We start from the raw sequence: 14,650 nt of genomic DNA, 5'->3' as shown, positions 1-14,650 counted from the left end.
TAAAAAAAATGAGTTTCTTTTTTTGTTTATAGCGCAAAAAATAAAAACCACAGAGGTGATCAAATACCACCAAAAGAAAGCTCTATTTGTGTGTGTGTGGGGGGGGGGGGGGGGAGGACATCAATTTTATTTAGCTACAACGTCGCACAACCGCGCAATTGTCAGTTAAAGTAACACAGTGCCATATTGCAAAAAATGGCCTGGTCATGAAGGGGGACGTAGATCTTCCGTGATTGAAGATGTTATTTAAGCCAAAGAGTGCAAGATAGGTCACACTTCTGCAGAGAAACCAATCAGCTTCCAGGTTTTATTATCAAACTTTGATTAACTAAGCTGAGGATAGAAGCTGATTGGTTTCTCTGCAGAAGTGTGACTGATTTATCCCTCTCTAGAATTAGTAAATAGACCCCTTAGTGTCCAAATATCCACTGAAGTATCGCAGTCCCGCTATAAGTCGCTGATTGCCGTCATTACTAGTATAAAAATAAATAAAAAGTCCATAAATCTTTCCCCTAGTTTGTACACGCGATAACTTTTGCACAAACCATCAATATACACTATGGGTCCTTTCACACGGAGCGGACCATTTTTTGATCCGCTCCGGCACTTTTTTTTTTTTTTAACGGACACGGATGACACTTGTGTCATCCGGTCCGTTTATCATCCCATTCGTTTGCGGATGATAAACGGAGATAATGCATGTCAATGGGACTGCGGATGTCAGCGGATGACACCGCTGACATCCGTTTTTGCGTCTGTTCCGTTTTTTTTAAATGGAAGAAAAATAGGGTTCTCTTCCGTTCCAAAAAACTGAACTGATAGGAAAGGACGCAAATCGGATGTCAGCGGATGGTCAGCCGCAATCCCATTGACATGCATTATGTCAGTTTTTCGTCCGCAAAAAAATGGGATGAAAAACGGACATACGGACCGCCTGTGCGAAAGGACCCTTATTAGGATTTTTTTTGTTACCAGAAATATATAGCAGAATACAAATTGGACAAAACTGATGAAAAAATTTTATTTTTCTTTTTCATTGGGAATGTTATATAGCAGAAAGTAAAAATATATATATATTTTTTTTTTTCAGAATTCTTTCTATTTTTATGCTTATAGCACAAAAAATAAAATCGAAGAGGTGATCAAAATACCACCAAAAGAAAGCTCTATTTGTAGGAAAAAAAAGGCATTAATTTGGGTGCAGCGTCGCACGACCGCGCAATTGTCAGTTAAAGTAACGCAGTGCCGTATCTCAAAAAATGGCCTGGTCATTAAAGCGGAGTTCTGGCCTCGGAGATTAAATTTAGATAAAAATATCCCTGGGACAGTCAGGGCTAGTACATTCCACATTGGATAGCCTCTGAACTGTCCCAGGTCGCACTTACCTTTTAGAAGAAATACTTACCTTGAAAATTTCTTCCCCAGCGCTGCCATGTCGGGTGTGGGCAGCTGAAGCCAGGGCGTCCTCTTCGTCCCAGAATGCCCTGCACCGGCCCCGCTCGTCACTTCCGGCGCAGGCGTGTCATCCCTGCACAGCTTCTGGGCATGCCCAGAAGCTGTTTAGCAGGGAATGACGCGCCTGCGCCGGAAGTGACGAGAGGGGCCGGTGCAGGCGCATTGACTCCTGGAAGTGATGACGTTCAGCTCCCAGGAGTCATCGCAAGCAGGAAGAGACGGCGTGGCCACAGCCGAGGAGGGAGGAAGTAGAAGGAAGGTAAGTATACTTTCTTAAAGAAAAAAAATTCGGGGTTATCCATTTGTTTTTTTAGGACATTTACAGCAAGCGGATGGGCCAAAGTTGTTTTTGAGCCTGGAACTCCGCTTTAAGGGAGTAAATCCTTCTAATACAGAAGTGGTTAATGATATATGCAGAACTGTCACCATCTAGTGGGAGAAAAGAAGAATTACAGCCAAATAAAACTCAAATGTACCTGAGCACCCCAACATTATTATTATAATACAGGTTTATATAGCGCCAACAGTTTGCGCAGTGCTTTACAATTTGAGGGAAGACAATACAGTTACAATACAATTCAATACAGGTGGAATTAGAAGGCCCTGCTCGTTAGAGCTTACAATCTAGAAGGGAGAGTCAAGTGAAACAAAAGGCAATAACAGTGGGGGAAGAGCTGATGGAGAAAATGGAAGTATAGTTGTTAGGTGTGGGTCGGATAGGCTTCTCTGAAGAGAAGGGTTTTCAGAGATCGCCTAAAAGCTAATAGAGTAGGAGATAAATCGGACAGATTGGGGTAAGGAGTTTCATAGGATTGGAGAGGCTCTGGAAAAGTCCTGGAGGCGGGCATGGGAGGAGGTGACGAGGGAGCTAGAAAGCCGGAGGTTTTGAGAGGAACGAAGAGAGCGATTAGGTTGGTATTTTGAGACGAGACTGGTGATGTAGCTGGGGGCTAAGCTGTGGATGGCTTTGTAAGATGTTGTTAGTGTTTTGAATTTACTTTGTTGGGTGTGCGTAAGCCAATGGAGGGATTGGCAGAGAGGAGCAGCGGACACTGAGCGATTGGTAAGGTGGATGAGTCTGGCGGCAGCATTCATGATGGATTGAAGGGAGGATCGCCTATGTAGAGGTAAGCCAATGAGAAGGGAATTGCAGTAGTCGAGGCGCGAGATGACCAGGGAGTGAACAAGGAGCTTTGTTGTGTCTTTGGTTAGAAAGGAGCGTATTTTGGAGATGTTGCGGTGGTTGAGGCGGCAAGATTTGGACAGCAATTGGATGTGGGGCTTGAAGGAGAGTTCAGAGTCCAGAACAACACCTAGGACCTTGGCATGCGGGGATGGGCTGATAGTAGTGCCATCGATATTGACAAAGAGATCGGGGGAAGGGGCACGTGGTGGAGGAAAAATTATAAGCTGGGTTTCGGATGGTTTGAGTTTGAGGAAGTGGTGTGACATCCAGACTGATATATCTGATAGTAAATTAGTGATACGTGAGGAGACTGAGGGAGAGAGATGAGGGGTGGATAAATAGATTTGGGTATCGTCAGCGTAGAGATGGTATTGGAAGCCGCGGGAGGCAATCAGCTGACCCAGAGAGGAGGTGTAGATTGAAAATAGGAGAGGTCCAAGAACAGAGCCTTGGGGGACCCCAACAGAAAAAGGAAGAGGAGAGGAGGAAGTAGAATTGTAAGTAAAGCTAAAGGTGCGGTTGGATAAGTAGGAAGATAGCCAGTGAAGAGTACAGTCACGGAGACCAAAGGCGTGGAGTTTTTTTGAGGAGGAGGGGATGGTCAACCGTATCAAAGGCAGCAGAAAGGTCCAGGAGTAGGAGTACAGAATAGTCCATCAATTTAATAATGATTACTACGCTATTATTGATAGAGCCAGGGAGGCAGGAACTATTACCATCGAAATGTGGGAATACATGAGGACAGCACATCCCCGTATCCCCACATTCTACTGCCTACCCAAAATTCACAAGGATCCAAAAAATCCACCGGGCCGTCCCATTGTTTCAGGTAATGGAAGCATCACTGAAACAGCCAGTCGTGTAGTGGATGCCCACCTGAGACCCCATGTTACAAGTCTGGCGTCTTACACGAAAGATACTATTCATATGCTCACAATTTTGGAGAATGTAACTATACCGAAAGACGCCATCCTTGTAACAATAGACGCAGAATGTTTATATAACTCAATACCTCATGATAAGGGCCTGTTCGCCATAAAAAACATCTTACAACAAAGAGGTTTACATGAACAGAGTTATAATATGTTTAACTTAGACATTTTGGAGTTCATACTTCAACATAATGTTTTTTCCTTCCAAGGCTCCCACTACCTCCAGGTGCAGGGAGTGGCGATGGGGACATGCTGTGCCCCATCGTACGCTAACCTGTACCTGGGGGAGTGGGAGCAAAAAGTTATCACCAGTGAAGACTCGTCGATGTACTCCTGCCACTTCCTCATGTGGCAGAGGTACATCGACGACATCTTCCTGGTGTGGGATGGCCCGGTGGAACTCCTGGAGGAATGCCTCCAGAAGCTTAACCAGAATAACATGAATCTATTTTTCACAATGAAATATGATTTAAACTTAATCGACTTTTTAGATATTACCATCACAAAAAATAGTGATGGACAATTATCAACAACTCTTTTCAGAAAAACCACAGCAGGGAATACACTGATGCATGCAGGAAGTTTCCATCCAGAACCCCTAAAAAAATCCATCCCCTATTCCCAATACTTAAGAATCAAACAAAATTGTTCATCAGAAAGCGACTTCAGGATTAAAGCGAATGATTTAACAGATAGATTATTAGAAAGAGGGTACTCCAAAACTTGCCTTAGAAAAAATTACAACAGAGTGATAGTCCTCAAGAGACAGGACTTACTGTTCAAAACTCAGAAACAGAAAGAATTACCAACCAAAAATCCCCCTAGGGTTATCTTAAATTATTCTACGGAACATGAAAGTATCCATAAGATACTTAAAAAACATTTGGAAATACTTAAAGAGGATCCAATCCTCAAGCAAATTGTTACCCCCTCTCTAGCTATTACCTACTGTAGGGCGACCTCGATGAAAGATAATTTGGTACAGAGTGAATATAGGGGTTCAAATAGAGATGACCCCTGCCGCGATAGGGGCACATTCCCCTGCGGAAACTGTGATCAATGTAAGGTAATAGTAAAATGTAAAACAACTATATTACCCAATGGGGAAACATTCTACCCTAAACATTTCGTAAATTGCAAAACCCGGGGGGTTGTGTATTTAATGCGCTGTGAATGCAGCGCATTTTACATCGGTAAAACAAAACAAGAACTAGGCAAACGCATCAATAAGCATATGCAAAGTTTGAATATTGGGGACCTCTATCTACCCTTGGGCAGACATATGGCGATCGCCCATAAATACAGAACCCCCAGGGTGACCTTCTACGCTCTGGAACGAGTGCACGTCCCGGCCAGGGGGGGTGATTGGAACAAGCAGCTACTCCACCGTGAAATGCATTGGATTGCTAGGCTTTTCTTCGGGGAAAACCGATTAAAATCTTCTATCCTTCTATAAATGAATGATTTAATCCAGAAATGTGGATATTCATTTCTTTGACCAAGGTCCGTGGCCTTTATTGGGTATAGGGCTATTAAGTAAAATAACATTTAACTGGGGGTATTCCTGAAAATTTAGGGACAAATGAGTATCCCTTTCAATGGACGGGACAATCTTGGGCATTAATTGCCCTCTAGGGGAGTGGGTAACTAGGTACATCTAGACCCACCTGGTCTTTTTTCCCCCTCTTCCCACCCTTCGCCCCAGAGTCTGGGCTCTGGAAACTTATTCTTCCCATCTGATTGAAAAAATATGAGTATTCATTGAAATGTAATTATATTACATCTCATTATGGGTTTATTAACATTATTATAATGATTGTATAAAGAAGTTTAAGCAGAATTGTATTATTATTAGAGAATATTTTGTAAATGCATTCTGCGACGTATCTTCTCCCCTTTCTAAAGGAGATAAAGGTGTGGACTCCAATCAAGCCCTTCGTATTTTTCAGATCATTGATTACCAGTGCAGACCCTCGGGGGGGGGGGGATGCCACTAGATCCACCAGGGATGCCCACTATGACCCCAGGGATGCCCACTATGGCCACCAGGGATGGCAATCAGGGCTCAGGGAGCCCCCCATTGCCCTCCCCATCAGTGATGCCCACCAGTGTCCTCCCTATCAGTGCTGCCCACAAGTGCCCATCATTGCCATCCTTTAGTGTCGCCCACCAGTGCCGCCTATCAGTGCCCATTAGTGCCGCCCGTCAGTGCTGCCCATCAGTGCCCACCAGTGCTGCCTATCAGTGCCCGTCAGTGCCACCTATCAGTGTCCATCAATGCCGCCTATCAGTGCCCACCAATGCTGCATATCTGTGCTGCCTATCAGTGCCACATATCAGTGCCTATCAGTGCCACCCTATCAGTGCCTCCTCATCAGTGCCTGTCAGTGCTCATCAGTGCAGGAAAAAACGTATTTATTTACAAAATTGTATAACATAAACAAAAAAACTTTTTTTTTTTTTCCAAACTTTTCGGTCTTTTTTTATTTGTTTAGCAAAAAGTAAAAATTGCACAGGTGATCAAATACCACCAAAAGAAAGCTCTATTTGTGGGGGGAAAATGACATAAATTTGGTGTAGATACAGTGTTGCATGACCGCGCAATTGTCATTCAAAATGCAACAGCGCTAAAAGGGGAAAATTGGCCTGGGCAGGAAGGGAGGGAAGTGCCCTGTATTAAAGTGGTTAACTTCCACTGTTCCTGATGACTGCCATTTCTTAATTACATTCCGAACAGAGGATATTGACATCTGAAAACGCTTTGCTATCTTCTTATAGCCTTCTCCAGCTTTGTGAGCGTCAACTATTTTCAGTTTTCTAGACAACTGCTTAGAAGATCCCATGGTGCTGATTGTTGGGGTAAGGTCAGATGAGTCTGGGCATTTAAAACCTTTGAGATTCACATCACCTGGTCTTCCCAGACGATTATTGAGAACAATCCATGACACTAGCAGGTCTCAGCCTTGCAAAGGGGGCAGTGCATGCTATAAATTCTGCAGGGTGCCCAAACTTTTGCAGACACAATTTTTTTGTTTTATGTAATTTTGAAAGTGTAAATGATGGAAATAAAATCGAACTTTTGTTGACATATTATAAGAATGTCTAATCTGTAATTTGATGACTTTTGGAGATTTTTCCATCTTTCATTGGCTTCTTTATGCACATTAATACAAATTTTTACCTGGGGTGCCCAAACTTTTGATCACCACTGTATACTTGTAGAATATTCATAATATACATTTTATGAATACTGTTTACATGTACGTACATAATAACATTAACAAAGGCTAATAGTAGAGAGAAAAAAGAATGCAATAAAGAAAAAAAAACAGTGTTAAATTCTATAGAGTTTAATTAAGAAGAGATGAGAGAAGCGGGCTCTAACTTCCAGCACTCCCGTCTTCTACCTCTACAAGGATTACAACCCCAAATATATCCTACATGAGGCTCTGAAGGGACAGTAGTTCCCAGCATGCCTTTGATGTACTACAACACCCAGCAAAACCTACCCAAGACTCTGCAGAGACTACAACTCCCAGAATGCTCTCTGTAAGCCTCTGTAGGGACTACATCACCTAGCATGCTCTTTCTAACTTTCTGTTGAGATTACTGCGTCCAGAAGGCCCCAGCTATATCTCTGGAGGGACTACTATTCTCAGCATGTCCCGAGACACAGGAGGGATACAACTCTCAGCATGCACTTCCTAATTCTCTGGAGGGACTACAACTCCCAGCATGCCCTGTCTAGGACCCTGGAGAGGCTACAACTCTGTGTGTGTTCTTTCAAATGCTCTGAAGGACGGCACTCACCACGCTCAAGATGAGACTGAAGAAAACTACAACTCACAGCACACCCTACCTAAAACTTTAAAGGCACTATAACTTCCAGCATCCTGTAAGTGTCTGGAAAAATTACTACCCCCAGCATGCCCTTCTTATGACTCAAGAGGGACTACAAGTCCAAGCTTGTTCTTCCTAAGACTCTGGAGGGACTGCCTCTTCCATCATGTCTTAGCTAACATTTGGAAAGACTACAGCTTCAAGAATACCCTTCCTAAGATCCTAGAAGGAGTACAACTCCCAGCATGAACTTTCGATAACTCTGGAGGGACTTCACCTCCGAGTATGCCCTAGCTAAGTCTGTGGTATGAATATGAATCCCGGCATGCCCTACATAAAACACTGGAGGAACTGCAACTCCCAGCATGCCCTTCTTTAGACCTAGGAGGGACTACAATTCACAGCATGAACTTTGTAACTCTGGAGGGACCACAACTCCAAGCATGCTCTTCCTATAACTCTGGAAGGATTACAACTCCCAGCAGGCCCTTTCTAAGCCTATGAACGGACTACAACTCCCAGCATGCCCTGAGACTTTAAAGAAACTAAAACTTCCAGAAAGTTCTTAGACTGGGGGACTACAACTTCCAGCATGCCTTAAATCTGGGGGGGGGGGGACTACATCACCCAGCATGCCCACTTTTGACTCCAGAAAGATTACAACTCCCAACATGACCTTCCTGGAGGAAGTACAACTCTCAGTATGTTCTTTATAAGCCTATGGAAGGACTACAACTCCCACCACACCCTTCCTAACACTCTGGAAGGGCTATAACTTCAAGCATGCCTTTTCTAAACCCCTGGAAGGACTACAACTCCCACCATGCCCTTCCTAAGACTATAGAATGACTATAACTTCCAGCAAGCCTTTCCTAAACCTCTGGAGGGACTACAACTCATAGTCTGTTGATTTTAAGCATATGGAAGGACAACTCCCAGCAGGTTCTTTCTAGGCCTATGAAAGGACTAAAACTCCCAGCATGCCCTAAGACTTTGAAGTAACTAAAACTCAGAGCAAGTTCTTAGAATGGGGGGGAGGGGGACTACAACACCCAGCATGCCTTTCTTAAATCTCTGGGGGGGGATACCACACCCAGCATGCGCACCTATGACTCCAGAAGGATTACAACTCCCAGTCCCAACATGACCATCCTAAAGTTCTGGAGAAAGTAAAACTCTCAGCATGTTCTTTATAAGCCTATGGAAGGACTACAACTCCCACCATGTCCTTCTTAACACTCTAGAAGGACTATACCTCCAAGCTTGCCTTTTCTAAACCTCTGGAAGGACTACAACTCCCACCATGCCTTTCCTAACACTATGGAATGACTATAACTTCCAGCAAGCCTTTCCTAAACCTCTGGAGGGACTACAACTCACACCATGCCCTTCCTAACACTCTGGAATGACTAGAACTTCCAGCAAGGCTTTCTTAAATCTCTGGGGGGACTACCACTCCCAGTGTGTTCATTTTAAACCTCTGGGAGGACTACAACTTCCACCATGCCCTTCCTAACACTCTAGAAGGGCTATAACTCCAAGCTTGCCATTCTCTAAACCTCTGGAAGGACTACAACTCCCACCATGCCCTTCCTAACACTGTAGAAGGACTATAACCCAAAGCATACCTTTTCTAAACTTCTGGAAGGACTACAACTCCCACTATGCCCTTCCTAACACTCTAGAAGGGCTATAACTTCAAGCTTGCCATTCTCTAAACCTCTGGAAGGACTACAACTCCCACCATGCCCTTCCTAACACTCTAGAAGGACTATAACCCAAAGCATGCATTTTCTAAACCTCTGGTAAGACTACAACTCCCACCATGCCCTTCCTAACACTCTAGAAGGGCTATAACTTCCAGCAAGCCTTTCCTAAACCTCTGGGGGGACTACCACTCCCAGTGTGTTCATGTTAAGCCTATGGAAGGACTACAACTCCCAGCATGCTTTTTCTAAGCCTTTGGAAAGACATCAACTCCCAGCAAGCCCTTCTAGAAGGATTGCACATGGTGTCAGCCCCTTCCTCTCCCGGTCACATCTAATTCCCCTTATGATATTCCTCTCAGAGTCAACACAACAAGGAGACAGCTGCACGCTACTGCGCATGCTCCGAGCTCGCTCCCGGGTCCCCTCCCACTGCCCTGATCCACGTGACCCACTCTGACGTCCCGCCCACCTGTGAAAGGAAGTAGAGAGGACTTCCGGGTGGTGGGCGAAGATCTGCTTCCCCCGAGTGTGTACATGAGAGTAGATCGGTATGTATGGGGGACACCCAGGGGAATGAGTGTATGGGGGACACCGAGGGGGCTCTGATCATTACCGGGTACAGCTCCCACCTCATAGACCATCAGGGGGTCCTGACACCCTCCATGGTGGGGGTGGGGCTGTACTGTAGATATATATACATACACACACACACTGTATTGGGGGAGGGGGTGTAGGGTTCTCACCTCATCTCTTTAATCCAGGACACATATTAACCACTTCTGGACCGGAAGATTTACCCCCCTTAATGACCAGGCCAATTTTTTGTGAAGTCGCCACAGTGTTATTTTCACGGACAATTGTGCGGTCGTGCGACGCTGTACCCAAATAAAATTGATGTCCTTTTTTTCCCCACAAACAGAGATTTATTTTGGTGGTATTTGATCACCTGTGTGATTTTTATTTTTTGCGCTATAAACAAAAAAAACAGCGACAAAAAAAAAAAACAATATTTTTTCACATTCTGCTATATAACATTCTCAAAAAAAAAAAAATTTAAAAATCAAATTTTTTTTTTCTGCTACATATTTTTGGTGAAAAAAAAATAAATAAATAAAAAAAATCGCAATAAATGTATTTTGATTGGTTTGCGCAAAAGTTATTGCGTCTACAAACTACGGGAAAGATTTATGTCATTTTTTATTTATTTTTTTTTTTACTAGTAATGGCGGCGATCTGCGATTTTTAGCGGGACTGCGACATTGCGGCGGACAGATCGGACCCCTAACTGACATTTTTTACACTTTTGGGGTTACCAGTGACATTACTACAGTAATCAGTGCTATACATATGCACTGTTACTGTACTAATGACACTGGCAGGGAAGGGGTTAACTCAGGGGTGATCAATGGGTTAAGTGTGAGCCTAGGGGAGTGTTTCTAACTGTGGGAGGAGTGGCTTGTGAAATGAGCATAGAGACCTGTGTTCCTATATAGAAGGATCACAGGCGCTCTGTGATCATTCCAGAGAGAAGAACGGTCAGATGTGTTTACAACAGCCGACCGTTCTTCATCTCTCAGCGGGGAGCGATCGCGGGTGTCAGGCAGCAATTGCAGCCGCCGGTCCCATGGATCGGCTTCCCCGATTCCTAATGGGGGCGGGGCCCCAAGGAGCGCTTCTGCGAACCGATGTACCCATATGTCGATTCACGCAGCCGAGCCAGCCTGCTGCAGTATATCTGCGGTAGGCGGTCAGCAAGTGGTTAACCACTTCTGGTTTGGAAGATTTACCCCCCCCTTAATGACCAGGCCATTTTTTTTGCGATTCGGCACTGCGTTCCTTTAACGGACAATTGTGCGGTCGTGCGACGCTGTACCCAAATAAAATTGATGTCCTTTTTTTTCCACAAATAGAGATTTCTTTTGGTGGTATTTGATCACCACTGCGATTTTTACTTTTATTTATTTATTTATTTTTGCGCTATAAACAAAAAAAAGAGCAACAATTCTGGAAAAAAAAAACAATATTTTTCACTTTCTGCGATATAACATTCCCAATCAAAAAAAAATGTAATTTTTTCATAATTTTAGGGCAATTTGTATTCTGCTACATATTTTTGGTAAAAAAAAAAAAAAATCACAATAAGCGTATTTTGATTGGTTTGCGCAAAAGGTATTGCGTCTACAAGCTAGAGGAAAGCGTAATTTTTATTTATTTTTTACTAGTAATGGCGGCGATCTGCAATTTTTTTTTTTTTTTTGCGACATTGCGGCGGACAGATCGGACCCTTGACTGACATTTTTGACACTTTTGGGGTTACCAGTGACATTACTGCAGTAATTAGTGCTATACATATGCACTGTTACTGTAAAAATGACACTGGCAGGGAAGGGGTTAACTTTATTGGAGAGGGAGGGGTTAAATGTGTCCCTAGGGGTGTGCTTCTAACTGTGATTGGATGTGGCTTTTCATGTAACAGCAGAGACATACGATCCTACATAGCAGCACTGTATGATCTCTGCTGTTACACAGGGGAGAATGACAGGCGGCTTTGTTTACATTTGCAATGTTACTGTAATAATGACACTGGCAGGGAAGGGGTTAACACCAGGGGCGATCAAAGGGTTAAATGTGGCCCTAGGGGGTGCTTTCTAACTGGGGGGGTGGGCAGGATCCCTGTGTTCATAACTGACAGAACAGCGGTCTGCTGTGTTTACAGCGACAGGCCGCTGTTCTGTCTCCACAGGGGGCGATCGTGGGTGCCCGGCGGCAATTGTGGCCATGGGACCCGCAGATCAGCTTCCCTTGTGGCGAATGGGCACGCGCTCCCACTCGCGGTCCTGCTGCGTCATTTCGCGGGACAGAGCCAACCTGCCGCAGTATGTGCACTGCTGGTGGTCAGCAAGTGGCTAATTACACAGAAACCCTAAACATTTTATTTATATATATATATATTTTCCTAAGTCTCTGCTTTTTTTTATAATAAATCTGCGTTTGGAAGACCGCTGCGCAAATACAGTGTGAAAAGAAAAAGTGTCTCTGCTAAAAAAAAAAAAAAAAAAAAAATATTTTTATATATATATATATATATATATATATATATATTTTTTAGCAGACACTTTTTGTTTTAAAAAAAAAATTTTTTTTATATTATTTATATATATATATATATATATATATACATACACATTTTTTTTTTTTTTAGCAGAGACACTTTTTGTTTAAAAAAAAAAAAATTATTTTTATATTTTATTTTTTTTATATATATATATATATATATATATATATATATATATATATATAATTTTTTTTTTTTTTTTTTTTTTTAGCAGAGACCCTTTTTCTTATCACACCGTATTTGCGCAGCGGTCTTCCAAACGCAATTTTTTAGGGAAAAATTAACTTTTTTGAATTAAGAAAACATTAAAGTTTACCCAATTTTTTTTTTCTATAATGGGAAAGATGATGTTACGCCGAGTAAATGGATACCCAACATGTCAATGCTTCAAAAATTGCGCACGCTCGCGGAATGGTGACAAATATTGGTACTTAAAAATCCCCATAGGCAACACTTTAAAAATTTCTACAGGTTACCAGCTTAGAGTTAGAGAGGAGCTCTAGGGATAGAATTATTGCTCTCGCTCTAACGATCGCGGCGATACCTCACATGTGTGGTTTGAACACCCTTTACATATGTGGGCGGGACTTGCGTATGCGGTCGCTTCTACGCGCGAGCTAACGGGGACAGGACGCTTTAATTTTATTTTTTTTCCTATTTATTTTATTTTTGATTTTTACACCGTTTTTAAAAAAAAAAAAAAATGTTTTGATCATTTTTATTCCTATTACAAGGAATGTAAACATTTCTTGTAATAGAAATAGCCATGACAGGTCCTCTTTATTGTGAGATCTGGGGTCAAAAAGAGCTCACATCTACACTAAAAAATTAAAATTTCATGATGGAAAAAAAATGGGCTCTTTAAATGCGTTGCTAGGAGACGACGTTTGACGTCGCTCCGGTCCTCCAAGGCCATAGAGTGGAATGGGGGGGGGGGGGGCATCTTGCCCTCTCTCAGCTTCCTGCCTGTGAGGAGGGCGGACCGGGTCGTCTTCCCCGCTACCGGAGGGTCCTGTAGGCGAGGAAAACGACAGGGAAGCGGCAGGGGGAGTGGCACCTCTCCCGCCGCCCATAGAGGTGAGAATCCGCCGCTGGGACCACCCTTATGTTAAAGCGGACCGCCCACCGTTTAAAAAGATACCAGGGTCATGGCAGCTATCTGCTATCTGCTGCCATAATCCCGGTATTTAACGTCAAAGTTCTGACGTAGAACTGCGGCGGGCGGTCTGGAAGTGGTTAAAGGGATGAGGTGGCAACCCTAGGGGGGGGATGTCAATGTCTACCGTTGCCGTGGTTTCCGTATCTTGCTGACATTGTTTTCCTGGTGACAGGCGGAGGTGATGGAGGAGTCCGGAGAAGGGGTCCCGGTCGAGGAGACGGAGGTCCTAGGTATGACGGATTCGGACCAAAGAGAGGCTGAGCTGGCCTTGCATGTCTTCAAGATGCTGGATGGGAACGAGGCCTTCAGCAACGTGTCCGAGTACCACATGGTGCCGGTCCAGGCGCCCGACGGCTCCATCATCGGGGTCCAGGTGACCGGCGTGCAGAGGGGGGAGCATGGTGATGCCAGTCTCCTGCCCACCCAGCTCATCGAGTTCCACAGCGCGGGGGAAGCCGAGCAGCCGCTGCCCGAGGAGAGCGTGATCATGGCCGACCCCCCAACGTATGACCCCGCCGAGGCTGCGCAGGTAGGAAAGCACATCCGTTTTTATCACTGTCGGCTCGTTCTCACTAGTGGTTGGTGGGGGGGGGGGATTAAAACCCTGTGGTTGAGCTGCACTTTTACCACCCCCTAACCGCTAACTCCCCCTCCCTTTAGCGGAGTGTGTTCACGCAACTGCAATGCTTTGCTTCATGGCAACGCACGCCTGAAAACGTTTATTGCAATACACATGTTACATATCGCAGCACACACCGGAATGAGAGCAATAATTCTAGCACCAGACCCCCTCCGTAACGCTAAACTGATGACCTGTAGGGGGATTTTAAAGCATCACCTATGGAGAATATAGGGTACTGAAGTTTGGCGCCATTTTACAAATTTAAGGGTTGACATGTTGGGTATCTATTTACTCGGCGCAACCTCGTCTTTTATATTTTACTAAAGAAATCGGGTAACTTATTGCCTTTTTGTGCCCCTAAAATTAACTTTTAATGTATGTAAAGAATCATTTTGGGTCTGAAGATTACAGAAAACCCCCAAAACATTATATTTTTTCTGAAAGCAGACACCCTAGAGAAAAAAATTGGGGTAGTTCCGATTTTTTTTTATGTCAGATGATATTATCGTAAAGGTTCAGTAAAAAAACATACAAAAGAAGGAGAAAGGCCGGTGCAATGGACGTCGGTTAAAACATATTTTATTTAACAGTCAAATAAAACCCAACGTGTTTCGGCCATCAGGCCTTAATCA

The 14,650-nt window shown here is 43.8% G+C and overlaps 1 protein-coding gene across 1 annotated transcript in view; it reads left to right on the top strand.

Moving 5' to 3' along the window:
• Nucleotides 1-9,565: 9,565 nt before the first annotated feature.
• The window catches only part of LOC309567337 (uncharacterized protein), a 65,695-nt gene continuing 60,610 nt past the window's right edge, over nt 9,566-14,650 (top strand). The window contains exons 1-2 of the mRNA XM_082272753.1: nt 9,566-9,670; nt 13,569-13,925. Coding sequence (XP_082128879.1) covers nt 13,578-13,925 — 348 coding nt within the window. The 5' untranslated portion in view covers nt 9,566-9,670; nt 13,569-13,577. The remainder of the gene's footprint in view (nt 9,671-13,568; nt 13,926-14,650) is intronic.

This window comes from Pelophylax lessonae (assembly GCF_965119305.1).
Source record: "Pelophylax lessonae genome assembly, chromosome: 11".
NCBI classification, from domain to species: domain Eukaryota; kingdom Metazoa; phylum Chordata; class Amphibia; order Anura; family Ranidae; genus Pelophylax; species Pelophylax lessonae.
Note: the sequence above shows the minus strand (reverse complement) of the source record. Positions and strands in the feature narration are given on the sequence as shown.